Source organism: Nannobrachium achirus, assembly GCF_963921795.1.
Source record: "Nannobrachium achirus genome assembly, chromosome: 18".
Lineage (NCBI taxonomy): Eukaryota > Metazoa > Chordata > Actinopteri > Myctophiformes > Myctophidae > Nannobrachium > Nannobrachium achirus.
This window is the reverse complement of record NC_137825.1, coordinates 27120791-27136633: the sequence shown is the minus strand read 5'-3', so window position 1 is coordinate 27136633 and position 15843 is coordinate 27120791. Positions and strand designations below refer to the sequence as shown.

Here is a 15843-nt window from a genome sequence, read left to right as displayed (position 1 = left end):
TTGGGAGATTAGTTGTGGAAAGACACAAAGCACAAATAGACACACACATACTGTACACACATGGAGAAATATGCAAGATGTGAAACTCTCTCCTCCTTTACCGTGAGATTTACACAGACTTAGCTCTACTCTCTGTGCTTCTTATTGCTTCGAATTGCTTCTTATTGTTATTTTGTGTATTCAATTATCTTCTTAAACTTGATTTCAGTAAAAAAAAGTAGCCTCTCGGGTGCAGTACAGTGACTGGGCATGTTTTTAAATGTTTTCTTTTCTCCAAAAATTATGTTTTAGCAAATTCAACATAAAAAGGCGGAACCAGGGCGGGACAAGGCAGAAAGAGCCTGCTCGTTGGTCAGTCAGGGACCAATCAGAAGGCGGACAAAGGATGAATTCAGAATAGAGTCATGCAAATGGAAAATAATGTCTCCTGAATCTCAAAAGCGCAACAGACCAACTATCTCCACTCAGGGATTCTTAATGGGCTGACAGTGATGTCAGTGTTGATGTCATGATGTGATGTCATTGGCTTACTCCCTACGATATATACGGTATGTCATATGAGATTAAATAATGTATTAGGTGTCAGGATCAGCAATCCGAATGAAGAAGTCCAAGCTGAAGAAGTCCAAACTGAAGAAGGCCAAACTGAAGAAGGCCAAAGTGAAGAAAACCAAAGTGAAGAAGCCCAAAGTGAAGAAGCTCAAGATGAAGAAGCTAAAACCTATGAATCCCAAAATAACCCCAGGGAAAGTTGTTCTCAGTAGTAGGGCAAAAGTGCTGAAATTGTTGCACCATTTGGGGAGGATAAGTGAGGATGCCACGATGACAGATGTTGAAATCCCTCGACAGCTCACCGCAAGGATCCTGCATATCTTACGGACAAAGAAGAAGACACGGAAGCATGTGGTGTCTAAAGGCTCCAATAACATGGAGGTAATCCTGACTTCACTGGAGAACTCGCGGGATCTCGAGACCACCCTGAACCTTCTGTACATCCTCAGCAGCCTGCTGAACGTTGGTCGCAGACTTGGTGTGTTTGTGGCTAAAGGGGGAACAGGAGTATTGCTCCAGTTGCTGATCACTTCCGGTAAAGAATCTCTTCCCAATGAGGAACTTATGTTTCAGCTTCACTCTCTACTGGCCAAGGCTGGACCAAAAGACAGACATTTTGGAACAAAGGCACGTCTTTACGGTGTTCTGAAAGTCACAGTCAAACTTGTGAAAAAGAACTGGTTGTTGCATAACACCAAGCTGTTGTTGCCCTGTATGCGGGTCCTCAGGGTTTACTCTTCCAACTTCTTAAATGTGGTTGCCTTGGCGAAGATTGGGGTGTTGGAACTTATGATCCAGCTCGTGGGCCCCTACAGAAAGAAGACCACCAGGATATTTGAAATAGCCCTGGACACACTGGAAGCTCTGCTTAGAACCAAGACCAGTGCCCGTCGTGCGGTGGACAGTAGTCAGGTTCCCGCTCTGTTGAGGCTGTACCTGGACTGGCACCGCAATGACAATCAGCATCGTCACATTCCGGTCCGCAAAGGCCTACTGGCCTGCCTCAATAACATTACCAAAATCAAACAAGGCAGGAGTGCTTTCATCGAAGCAGACGGCATGAAGACACTTTACAACACCTCTGCTGAGTGTATCTCCAAATGTGACTCTCGCCCTCTGGACCCTCTTGTCAACACTGCTAGTGTCATCATGCTGAAGTGCATTCCTAAGAATCAACTGCCTCTGCTCACCACCACTTCATCTTTCCACTACACACTTGATGTAACTAAAGAAGAACCCATGGCACAGCTGGACAGTCAACCACCTACAGTAGATGACATGGGAAATGAAAGTAATCAACCTACAGTGGATGACATGGGAAATGAAAGTAGTCAACCTACTGTGGATGACATGGAAAACGAAAGTGATGAAGAGATAGATGCAGATGTGGAAAATGAGGAAAATATGAAGGATCCCCATACTGTGAATAATAACATAGAGAACATTTTTGAAAGGCTCCGTCCTAAAGAGGGAAGCAGCCGTCCATTTGAGGAGCTGAGTGTCTACGAAAGGTTCTTCCTGGAGCTGTCTGAAAACCAGGATTTTAACATCAGCTTCCCAACTACACCATCTTCATCATCATACATTCAGTCTTTGGAGGTGGGAGGCTTCATCGCACACCAAGTGAGTGGAGTAGAAGGAATCACAGGGGGTTCAGACTGCATTTCTACGGCTCTGAGGCTACATGGCTCCTCAGAAAGAGTGATGTTGAAGGTTCCGGACATGGTCCTACTCCCACTCCATGACCCTGATCTTTATGAGGAGATGGCGAAGGGAACACACTCGCTACATCCGTTCTCAGAGGTGGCTTACCCCGACCACTTTGGACATATAACCCCGATCATCAGGGAGCCCATTCCGACAAGAGTCCATTCTGTACAGGGGTCTAAGATATTCCAGGACATTGAAAGGCTGATTCATCCCAATGAAATCCTGGATAAGGTGGTGTATGATCTTGACAATCCCAGTTGCCCAGTGATCAATGATGATGGCAAGTCGCTGAAGTTCAACTCTCTGTTTGAATCTGGCAACCTCAGAAAAGCTATTCAAGTCAGAAAGAATGAGTACGATCTGGTGCTGAACTCGGACATCAACAGTGACTTCTACCACCATTGGTTCTACTTTGAGGTGAGTGGCATGCATGTTGGAATGAATTATCGCTTCAACATTATCAACTGTCAGAAGCCCAACAGCTGCTTCAACCACGATATGCAGGTGCTGATGTACTCTGTGAAGGAGGCAACCAATGGCAGGTCTCATTGGGTCAGAACTGGCACAGACATCTGTTACTATGAAAACCATTTTGAAATGACCTCCACTGCAGCAGAAGGTAAGAAAAGGAAACTGTATTATACTATGACCTTCAGCATAAACTTCAGCCATAAGGATGATGTTTGCTACTTTGCCTATCACTACCCTTATACATACTCTACTCTAAAGATGCATTTGTCCAAGCTAGAGGCATTGAGGACACCTCAGATCTACCTCAGACAAGATGTCCTCTGTGAGACCCTTGGGGGAAACAGCTGTCCACTGCTCACCATAACTGCTATGCCTGATTCCACCTCAAATGATCACATCTGCGAGTTCAGAAACCGTCCATTTATCTTCCTGACTGCCAGGGTGCACCCATTAGAGACCAATGCCAGCTGGGTGATGAAAGGCACACTGGAGTTCCTGATGGGCACCAGTCCATTGGCACAAAGTCTGAGAGAAGCCTATATCTTTAAGATTGTTCCCATGCTCAACCCTGATGGAGTGATTAATGGAACTCATCGCTGTTCATTGACCGGAGAGGATTTGAATCGCCAATGGCAGAACCCCAGTCCAGAGCTCCACCCTACCATCTACCACACCAAGAGCCTTCTGCAGTACCTTGCACATATACAGAGGGCCCCGCTGGTGTTCTGTGATTACCATGGCCACTCGCGTAAGAAGAATGTGTTTATGTATGGCTGTAGTGTGCGAGAGACTCTCCTGCATGCCAATATCAGTCTGACATCCTGCAACCTGCAAGAAGACCTGGGATACATAATGTTGCCTAAGATCCTGTCCGAGATAGCTCCAGCCTTCAGCATGGACAGTTGTAATTTTGTGGTGAGGAAAGGCAAAGACTCCACTGCTCGTGTGGTTGTATGGAGGGAGATTGGAGTAAAACGATGTTACACCATGGAGAGCACTCTTTGTGGATTTGACCAGGGCAAATATAAGAGTCTCCAGATTGGCACCAGGGAGCTAGAGGAGATGGGAGCTCAGTTCTGTGTAGCCTTACTCAGATTGAAAACGTTCAATGAACGCCTTCTGGATTTGGAGAACGACCTCATAGAGTCACGCTGTAAATCACGCTGTAAATCAGATGAGAAAATAGTGGAAAACTACAGTGACAAGAGCAGTGACAAAGAAATGGAGGAGGATGATGATGATGATGATGATGATGATGATGATGATGATAATGATGATGATAATGTTGATGAAGAGGAGTCGGAGGAAGAAGAGGAGGAGGAGGAGGAGGAGGAGGATGAAGATGAAATGAGGCTGAATCTTAAAACAACCACAGCAGCCATCTCCAAGACACCCCCGTTAGCCACGACCATCTGTCTTGACTCTGAGACCAACCACAGGGATTGACAAACCACCTTTACCCTTGGCGCAAGGTGGGGAAATTACACCAGTCAAATTGAAGGCATATTAGAATAAAAAAGGTGTTTTTGTTGTTTTTCTTTCATTGCAATGTATTTAATCAAGGTTATATCAAACAATTAAGAAGGACATTCAAGACTTAATGCACTTCACCACATAAGTATTCTGAAGCATTGTACACCAATTGTTACAGTATGTGCTTGCATGCGTGGATAACACATTGCCAAGGGTTAGGCATGAGCAAGCCGCTTTGTTGTGTTCATGGTTCATTGTTGAGTTTAAGGCCTTGTGGTCTTTATGAATAGTTTGGACCGTAAGTCCACCGTCTGGACCCCAAAGCCCTCATGACATGGCAGAACATATGTTTGGAAGAGGACACACACTGCTTGAACTACCTTCCTGTTCCTTCACTTTGACCACTTTGGTATTAGAGTCCTCTCTCCTGACCTGTCCTGTCTCTTTCCATGGAAGGCTGGCAGGGGCTGCCAGTGGCCATATAGGGCCTGGTCCTCAATTTCACCGTCCTCCTTCTGGTCGCTTCTGGAGCTCTGTTTTGAGAAGTATCCACAGTTCCAGATCCAGATAAATTTGAATTCTCTCTTTTACAACTTCCAGCGCTGCCAAGTCTTCATCAGACGGCTTTGTGCCAGTAGTCAGTAGAGCTCTCACCTTTGAATCACAAAGATCTGGGTTTTATCCTGGACACCGTCACCTCAGCGTATGAGTATAACAACTTGTATAATTAAGATGTTCAATAAGTAAAAGGGACGTGGCGTTAGGTGTGGCTATTTTTTTGCATTTGCGTGCCTGTTTTCATTGTTCTTCCAGAATACAGTATGGTACTGTACCTCATCATCTGACCCAGAGACACTGAGTAGTCATGCGTCCATATATTGAGACAGCTGCTAGGTAGTCAGGGATTATTCCATGTAATTCTTATGTTTATCTTTTTCTAAAGGTGTTCTACAATATACGGTTAATACATTTTAGTTTGTAGTAGTTGGAAGGATTTTAAGATGCACACAACGCTGCTGAGAGGCCAGTTATTATTATTGCAATTAAGACAGAAGGAAGCTGCCATGGTAGAGATTAGGAAAACTGTACTTCACTGGTCTTTGACGACTTTATGAATCAATGTGTGATTATACTTTACCTGGCTAATTGCTAATTAGGAAGTAATGAAATACGAACCTGCTGTAGTGTACATGACACTACTGAAGGATATGGATGACTATCATGTTATGCTTATTAAGTCAGTTAACAGTTAACCATCAGTGGATTGCAACAAAGTACATTTCCTGAGTACCTGTACATTGGGTATTGTGAGCTTGGAGGATTTGAAAACTTTTGGTGCATTTTGATACCAATATTTTATTACTTTTTTGTACAAAATGTACATTTTGAACTTTTAATTGTGAATAGTCGATTATTTTTATGTTCTTGTAAGTGTTTGAGTATTTTGAGTAATATTTGACCGTGAAATCTTTCCTTTGACTTCTGCAGTTGACTACATTGTGCACCATGTCAACCACTTAAGGCTTATAGTTCATTGCACAGCGAAGAGCTAAAATAGCTCTACAACAAGCTCACAAGACGTCAAACTGTATTTAAAAAATGACTCAAAATGCTCAAAATAAGGATGCCAGGTTGAAAGTGGTTAAAGCTTACTGTACCTGCTCCAGGATCAAGCCTTGCCCTTGTGCGATATCTGGTCACTATACAGTAGTAAATCAATCGTCAGGGCTGTACAATTCATGGTATTCATTAACTCTGAGAGTGGAAATCGACCCTCAAGGTTCCATCTTCACACAGAGTCCATTGAAAATATTTATCACTTTAACCCTGAAGTGGGCATGCCATTTTAAGATGAAATAATGATACAAAAATATATAATCCACAGAATAGCCATTCCACAAGCTCACAAGGGGTGGGCTTTTAGATTGTCTATTTTCAAAATAATTTAGAATTGTTTTGTAGTTCAGTTGTTCAGTGGTTGACTCAGGATTTTGCAGTCTGGGACTTGAGAGAACAGATACAACACTGCCCCCTTGAGGTAGTATCTGCTAGTTGGGAATTGGGAGAAGAATGCTCACAAGTCCATTTGGTCAAATTTTGCTCATGATTTCTCTATACAGTACCTCTCAGCATGAGGTCATACAGTTCTTACAAAACTGACAGACTGCAGTCAGCAAACCATTTCCTCAAGCTATAATTCTACACACTCCAGGAGATAGGATCCAAGTTAAAAGGAGATAGGATCCAAGTTAAAAGTCATGGCACTGATAAAGCCAACAAAATGTTGTGCTCGTACAGTATGTTAATAATGTAATTTAAGGTTAATTCGTCCAGATTGTGTGTTTGTTGGCGTTAGTATTTATGGTATAATAGTATAGATGGATCAGCTCCCTTCTTCCTGAGAGAGAGAGAGAAAAACGGCTAGGGCGAGATGGAGTACATCCCTGGTTCAGTTGCCTAGCAGCTCCATGGACTGTAGTAAAGGCTTGCATTCTCTTTTCATTGCATGGTTAAGTGGGGTGGACGTCAGAATCTGAAGTGTTGAAGACCTTTATAGAAGAGAGATTCCCTCCAGCAATGTATGAATATATCGCTGTCAAGCGGAGACCTTGTTGCTCGATATTCCATCTTTTTCTGTTTTAATACAAGAATGCCCTATTTTATACTTGTCTTATGATGACTGTTCTGATTATTATTTTTGATATGATGATAATGAAATTCCCAAAATGGTGACAGCAGGTTGAAAGTGGTTAAGTCTGTCTGTGGGTTTTTATAAATACTTAACCAATGAAAAGTTAAAGTGATCCCTGACTAATACGACAAATATGCCTTAATACATTATAATTGTCCTCTATAACTACAATGTAAAATTAAAAACACCTCAATTATTTTATTTATTCTAGAAATAGCTAATCTTTCACTCAATAGGGGAAATGCCTGTCGCAAGTTGATGATGTCATAAATGTCAAGTGTGATCTATCCCTATGGAATTTATGGCATGCATGTGAAAATAAAAACAAACTTAATACTTCCTATGGTTAATATGAGCATCAAATCAATATTTCAAATGTGTTTGTGTTTTGTTTTTTTGCACATGCATGCCATAAAAATGACACATGACATTTATGACATCATCAACTTGCGACAGGCATTTCCCCTACTGAGTGAAAGATTAGCTATTTCTAGAAGAAATACAATATTTAAGGTGTTTTTAATTTTACATTGTAGTTATAGAGGACAATTATAATGTATTAAGACATATTTGTCGTATTAGTCAGGGATCACTTTAACAAGAGCTTGTGACTAATTAACCGCTCAAACCCCATATGGTTGAGCGAAGTCCCTCAGGGCTTTATGCTAGTGTATTTTCTGTATTCTGTTATTGTGGGAAATGTTTTTTGGCTGAAAATAGCAGATCGACGAGCTTGTCGATCTGCAATTTTGATTATGCTTAGGTCAGTGTGGTATCAAGCAGACCTCCAACCTCACAACTTGTGAGCTTGGAGGTCTGCTATTTTCGATATTTCCACCAAAAGGCACTTTTAGAAATGTCAGCCCCTGCCTCTCTAACATTCTCTGCATGTCCCTGGATGCTGAGGTTTAACCCATTTAGGCCTACAATTATTGAATGCTTTAACTATTGAAAAATAGCAGATATACAAGCTCACAGCGCGGCACCGAGTGCCGCGCTGCGAGCTTGTAGATCTGCTATTTTTGAAAAATCATGATTTTTTTTTTGCAAGTCTTTGAATATATCTACTTAAAAGCTAACATTTGTAACTTTAATATTTGCTTCTGGGTGGTCCCTGGAACAACATATTTTAAGATAGGGGTCTGCGGCCGAAGAAATGTAATTTTGGGGGTCCTTGACATGAACAAGTTTGAGAACAGCTGATTTAGAGGAAGGATTTAGAAGTTGGGTCAAAGATCGGGACAAAGATATTCAAAGAACAAAAGTTATTTCAAGGAAGTACTGCTAGATTCCCATGGTGCAGAAAGCAGACTTACAGAGAAAGGGACTCCAAGGCACTCCATCAATGGTGAAAAAAAGTATAATTTATTTTCTGAGCAAGGCAACAAGTTGACCAACGCGTTTCGACCTTCTAGGTCTTCGTCAGGGTCTAACAATAGGCTAATCAGCCACACTTAAGTAGCCAATCTGCATTTATGACATCATAAGTTAAAGGGAACACACACATGTTGGATGTCCAAGCAGATCAAATAAACCAAATAGGAAAAAGAACAGCTACACCGAGTGACCAATACCAAATAAAAACAATTAAAGATATTCAAAGACTTGCACACATTTTCAAGATTTTTCAAAAATAGCAGATCTACAAGCTCGCAGCGCGGCACTCGGTGCCGCGCTGTGAGCTTGTATATCTGCTATTTTTCAATAGTTAAAGCATAAAATAATGGTTAATGTGGTTCAAATCTAATGCGACGCGGGCGCGTTCCAGGTATTTGAGAGTTAAGTGGTTAATACCTCCAGTACAATCTGTCCATATTACACAGGCTCCTTTTTCCACTTTGTGAAAAGTATCATATTTGGACATACGGTACAGCGACAATTATGTGTGGGATTAGAAATCAAGAAAATCCAGATTTTTGACATGGCTCTCTTCTAGGGGTGTAACGATACATTTTAATAGCGATTCGATACATATCACGATACATGGTTGACGATACGATACATGGACGATATTGGTTCATTCATGGCGATACGATACGATTCGATTCAATGATTTTAAATCGATATAGTAACTATTTAGCAAAGAAATTACATCTGTGTGAAAGGTGTGGATAGTGCAGGTTTTTAAGGGAAACATGTATTATTATGGATATAAATAAGTAAACACAGTGATTATCTGCCAAATACATGGACATTGTATATTGACAAACCTGCACCTTGGCATGAACCCAGAGATTACACACATTTATCGAAGACCAGCTATATGGAATGGAAAAGTAATTAAACCCCTCCTTTTAATTTGTTCTTCTTAAAAATGCTAAATACAATGCACAAGTAGGTAGTATCGATACCGATTCTTTGCATTGCCGATTCGATACGATACAAAATAAAACGATACGATTCGATTTTAGCTGTTTTCATTTCGATCTACTTCGATTTTTTAAGTTAAAAACGATATTTCGATACAGTTACTATATTGTTACACCCCTACTCTCTTCCATGCTAAAAACTTGCAGAACGATAAACCTCTCACTAAATGAGGAATCTGATGCGTTCCAGACTTTCAGTACAATTGATAATCCCTGTAGCAACTCATAATGTAATAACTGCTCATAATGTAATAAGGGCTCATAATGTAATAAGAAAAATGTAATAAAAACTCATAATGTAATAATCAGCTCATAATGTAATAAAAACATGGATTTTTCAATAATGTAATAATGTAATAATGTGTTACATTATGAACCTCCACATAGGAGGCTCATAATGTAATAAAACTTCATAATGTAATAATGTATTTTTTATTACATTATGAGCTGATTATTACATTATGAGCTTTTATTACATTTTAATTATTACATTATGCACTTGTTTTTTATTACATTATGAGCTGATTATTACATTATTAGTTTTTATTACATGTTTTTATTACATTATGAGCCCTTATTACATTATGAGTTGCTACACACCCTGCCAACTTTGTTGATGAAGAATGGAGCAACTATCTGCTAAACATGCAGCAAATTAATACATATGGGGATCATTTAGCTGTACAAAGAGCATCCACAATGTTGTTAACATACAGTTTGTGATTGTATCGACACTGGGTGTTGATGCAACATCGATAATATCCCCATGTGGTCAGTATGACGACAGTCTGCCATTGCTAGTTCTGGGCCACTTTGCCGAAGGTCATGGGGACCATTATGTAAGCCTTGATGGACCAGTCACACACTTGATTCAAAGAGCGCACCTCTTCGATCTGTCCAGACTTAGGGCCAGAGTGAGGTACCGGGTCAGGGCCAGAGTGAGGGCAGAGCAGGGCAGGAGATAGGAACGGATAATGTCATTATGAGACACACGCACCACCTCTCACTTCAAACTTGGTTTGATTTTTTTTTTTCCTTTTCCACCAGCATACAGTATCAGGTAGCTACAATGTTGACAGTCCAGTTACTACAAGCACTGGCTTCTCTATCCCACAAAAACATCAATCAAACAGGTAGCCACATGTATCACAGTCAAGCTCAAATTATAAATAACAATAGTGTAGAATATGCCCAAAGATGGTGTATGAAACAACAGAGACGTCCATACATTAGCATAATGACTTAATAGTAGGGTGACCATATTTTCAGCCGCTCAAACCGGGACGCGAACCACTGTTGCCTAAACCCTAAGAGACCCTAAAAGCAATGTGCACATTATCGCGCACGTGCGTGCCCATTCTCTAACATTCGTGCAAGCGCACATACACCGCAGGGTTGCAAACAGGTAGTGAGTGATTGACAAACAGCCTCAGCGTTGAATTCAGACGCGCAATGAATTTGTACATGTTTACTGATTGGTTAGTTGAGCATATTTTCGTGACAGATTGAAGTGATGCGCTCTCCTCTGCTTCCTGGACTCTTTGAATCAAGTGTGTGACTGGTCCATCAAGGCTTACATAATGGTCCCCATGACCTTTGGCAAAGTGGCCCAGAACTAGCAATGGCAGACTGTCGTCATACTGACCACATGGGGATATTATCGATGTTGCATCAACACCCAGTGTCGATACAATCACGAACTGTATGTTGAACATTGTGGATGCTCTTTCTACAGCTAAATGATCCCCATATGTATTAATTTGATGCATGTTTAGCAGATAGTTGCTCCATTCTCCATCAACACAGTTGGCAGGGTGTGTAGCAACTCATAATGTAATAAGGGCTCATAATGTAATAAAAACATGTAATAAAACTCATAATGTAATAATCAGCTCATAATGTAATAAAAAACAAGCACATATTGTAATAATTAAAATGTAATAAAAGCTCATAATGTAATAATCAGCTCATAATGTAATAAAAATACATTATTACATTATGAAGTTTTATTACATTATGAGCCTCCTATGTGGAGGTTCTTAATGTAACACGTTATTACATTATTACATTATTGAAAAATCCATTATTACGTTATGCGCTCGTTTTTTTATTACATTATGAGCTGATTATTACATTATGAGTTTTTATTACATTTTTTTTATTACATTATGAGCCCTTATTACATTATGAGCCGTTATTACATTATGAGTTGCTACATCCCCCTTAGAACTGTGGAGAAACTGTAGATACAACTATTTAGGTTAACTGTGAATGCAAGGGGGGGGGGGTCCATCCCCTGGGACCCCATGACACCCCTGTCCCAGATTGGTGAGGGGACCATCATGTTCCTTGTAGACTTGAAGCCAATACATTAGGGGGCGCCGTGGTTCCTGATATAGAGCTTACATGGACCATCTTCACAGGACGCAGAAATTAGTTGGTTTAGAGTATAGACCCTTGAAATCAACAACTGGGCACATAAACTGGCCAAACAATGCATTTTCCATACACGGACAACTTTATCCGTGACAAGACTTTGTCTTGTCCGTGGCAAATTTTAGATTTTCTTTTTTACACACCATTATAATGTTGTTATTTTTATCATAAGACCCATAATACGAAATGTCTAGTCTCCAGGTTTTCTTCAGAATAATATGTAGGCTGCTGCAACACCGATTTACTAGGACACTATGGCATATTAGGAGTCCAACTAGTGCTAGTGGTTCTCAATTGTTTTATTTGCAAGGACCCCCTTAACTCTGAGAGTGTTCAAATGGAACCAAATGGACCCGTAAGACCTGTTATGGTCATTCAGGGCTAGCTCTTTATGTGTTTCTGGTATTGTCCATTCATGTTGTATGTCTGTAGGACAAATGGAATTTTGACAAAAATGTCCACCACAAGCCAGCATGGCGATGACCCCTGATTGACCTTCAATTGATGAATTGTGTGTGTTTGTACCCTAATGTGGCATTTGCAGCATCTCATGACTTGAATAGAAATAAATTAGAAAGCAAGGAATATTTAAAATCTAAGCTGCTCTTAGCCAAATTAATCGTGAAATTCTGTAGGTTTTAGTTGACACAGCATTAAGTGTCCAGGTGAGTATACTGTAGGTTTAATACTGACATTTCACATGCAGGACAGGTCTGTAGTGCATATTGTCTTTGAGTACGTATCTCTTGACATGAGATCTTATCATCTGCCAGAGAAGTCAACCCTGCCATTATGTAATGTTACAGGGCCCTTTTTCTTGTTTATCTTTTCAGCATTAAGCCCTCTAGAGAGACATCAGAGGAGTTTGCCAGGTGGGGCCAGAAGGGCTGAACCGGACCACCTTCCAGGCTAGGCTACAGGTCAAAATGTAGAGATTTCCTGAAAGTAGACAGACACGGTTTGAGTCAACATGTTTCTTCTTACCGAATCTTGTATTTTCAACAAGTGACACAGTCGACGGATTTAGGCTTTACGAGTGCTGTTGGTCATGTTATGTGTCTGGAGAGGTGTTGGTCATGTTATGTGTCTGGAGAGGTATAGGGTTGTGTTCAGGGGAGAGACGGGCAGAGCGAGAGACAGATAGCAAGAGACAGTCTTCCTCATGGACGTGCAGAGAATGTTAGAGAGGCGGGCTGAAATGACTAAAAGGGCCTTTTGGTGAAAATATCGAAAATAGCAGACCTCCAAGCTCACAAGCTCGCGCTGCGACACGTTGTGAGCTTGGAGGCATTCGCATTTCTTTCAGCGTAGTAAAAACTGCATTCATGGGTCTGGAGAGGGCACTTTTTACGGACGGATAAAAGGGCAGGGGCTCAAGCCCCCTTTGATGTCTACTCTATGACTATGTGTGCACGTGCCTGGTCTTCCTGTTTCCAAGTGGGAGATACTTGTGGCCAAATCTGGGCAGGATGGGAGAAAAGACATGGGGCTTGGAAGTATGCCCGAAAATGGAGACTAAATTGATAGTGTTTATGTTGGGGAATACATTGCAGGCATATTTCGAAGAGATGCAGGATGTGTGTTGATTTGTATCAACATTTTCCCTTAAGCATTTTTCACAGGGTGTTGTATCCATCTCTATTGACAGCATTTGGTTGAGGTACTCGAAGGAGAATAATGTGCATCTCAGATGAAGATTTCCTCACCCAGAGGCCGTGCTGTAGTTCAAGTTAGAGTGATGACAATCTCTTGTATTAGTATTATTCTGTTCCTCATGGGTATACGGATGGTAACACGAGAGCATCCAGGAAGGAAGGAGGATTAGGGAGGATAGACTGATATGATTTTATATGACTGCAAAAATGTATAAAGAAGCGGAAGAAATGAAAAAGAAATGAAAAAGAAAAAAAAAAGAAAAAACGTGTGCCTCAAAGAAAAGAAAAGCAACCATTTTGAAAGCTGAAATCCATCTTTTTTTTTGTTTTTTTGTTACCCCATTGTACTTGTCGTTTGCCTTTTGCAGACAGAGTCACCAACATGTGTGTTTACGACGGCACCTTCTCTTTGTATACATTTCCCCCTGCAGTGGTGGCAGCTGCTCTCAACTCTGATGCTCGGTTCTGACAGACTCTCTGGTTTCTCTCAGTGTCGCGGCCAATTCCACATACTGTAGACTCTCGGCCCAGCATTGAACCCGCCGCCGCCAACACGTTCCCATTCACTGCAGTTCGTTGGCCGTAAGATGGGGGTCTCAGCGATGTATTTTAATCATCAAGGGAGGCTAGGGAGCAGTGGTGTAAAGTAACTAAGTACACTTTTTAGTTACTTTTACTGCACTACATCTCAGAGGCAAATATTGTACTTTTACTCCACTACAAATATTTGAACTTTTGTGACTAGTTACTTGTAAATTTTGATTATTATACATTTTGGCCATTTGAAAATAGACGATCTACAAGCTCACAATGCATTGCGATGCATTGTGAACTTGTAGATCTGCTGTTTTTTTTATAATTATTTATTTTATTTGGAACGTGCAGTTGACAAAAAAATAAAAAATCCACATTCTGTATGACATTTCTTTCCCCAGTTTTTTCCATGACGTCCTTTTTTCCAGGCGCTCCCATTCATGTTAGGAACAGAACTCTATAGTTCTCCGTTTCTTAATCTTCTTCAAATATAACATGTCTCGTTCCCTATATGGTCGTATACGGTGGGTTTTTCTTTGCCCAGGTAAATACTTTTAGACATTTTAGACATTTTAATTTATGAAATAGGACATTCTGCATAATGGGTACTTTCTTTTTCCACCACTGCATGGGAGTAACTCCAGGGGCCCTTATGTACATGCCATTGTCAAACTGCTACATGTGAAGACTAATGCGTGCAGAATACTAGCATGTTTATTTATGTTACTAGAAAGCAAAGGTTTTTAATCTAAAACAGACCGGTGTCTGACGGGGTTCTTCTAGTAGGAGCTTGCAAAGTTCATCCGTACACTGTATTGAGAATGAAAGACCATGGGCATTTGTTCTTCACTAAATGGTAAGGTGCATTTAAATAGCATCTTTATCCAAGCTCTTTACAGAGATTGTGCATTACATTCACCCATTCACACACACATTCATACACCGATATCAGAGGAAACCATGCAAGGCACCAACCTGCTCACATGAGCAACTAGGGGTTCAGAGTCTTGCTAAAGGACTCTTCGACACTAACACTGGGGCAGCCCGGGATCGAACTGGGAACTCTTGGGGAACCCTGCCGTGTTCTAAGACGGCAACTCTGCCCCTGAGTCACTGCCGCCGCGGAAATATATAATTGCGACCGTAGCTCGCAGTTAAGTATGAAAACTGCCACATCTTGTCCGTATCTGAGTCATCAGTGAGTAAGTACGCCTCAATGTTTATAGTCTATAGCTGTTGTCACAATGTTGACATAGTGACATCACATTTCGTCCTTGTCCCTTGTATGCCCATACATGGAGATCCCTGATGTCATCAATATTAAGCCCATAGCTTGGAATGCCCATATATGGACATATTGTGTCCATATATATATATATATATAGGCCTATATATATATATATAATCTTGTACAAATTGAACCTTGTAGCCAAGTGTTTGTTTGATGCGTCCTCATCTGTATCTGTGTTGGTTTGCATCCTTGCCTTCCTGCATGAGTGTTGTTATCATTCGCCTCAGCTCCAAGAACAAACAAAACAGAACAGAACAACACTCTGACGCAATGACCGCACAGGACACTGCTGTGCTGGCCTTCCCCGGGAAAGGACTAGTCTTGAAATTGCAGCCAAAAACTTTTACATCTCTCTGTGTCTGTATACAGAGCTGTCAGAAGAATAGATAAACGTTTGAGAAATTAATTATTTGATCGTTATCTGCAGGCTGGAGCAAAACAATCTCAAGCTAAAAGCGTCAAAGCATGCTAACAGAGAGACAAAATTTGACATATTTCAGGGGGGATTGGAATTACACAAAGCAACAGAACAGACGATAAATCACAAACAGCTTCATGCAGCTCTTGGCGCTTTAGAATTTAATGACTTTTGCTTAGGACTTTCAGAATCTCTGTGTGCGCAATTAGAACGTGACTTCATTCCAGGACATGGTGATTATT

General features: G+C 40.9%; 1 protein-coding gene across 1 annotated transcript; it reads left to right on the top strand.

Moving 5' to 3' along the window:
* Positions 1–600: 600 nt before the first annotated feature.
* On the top strand, positions 601–4179 carry LOC308303000 (cytosolic carboxypeptidase 1-like; the record flags this gene model as incomplete). The annotated part of the gene is made up of 2 exons (XM_080747319.1): positions 601–3943; positions 4028–4179. 2 exons carry the CDS (start codon positions 601–603, stop codon positions 4177–4179), a joined length of 3495 nt encoding a protein of 1164 aa, XP_080603445.1.
* Positions 4180–15843: the final 11664 nt, after the last annotated feature.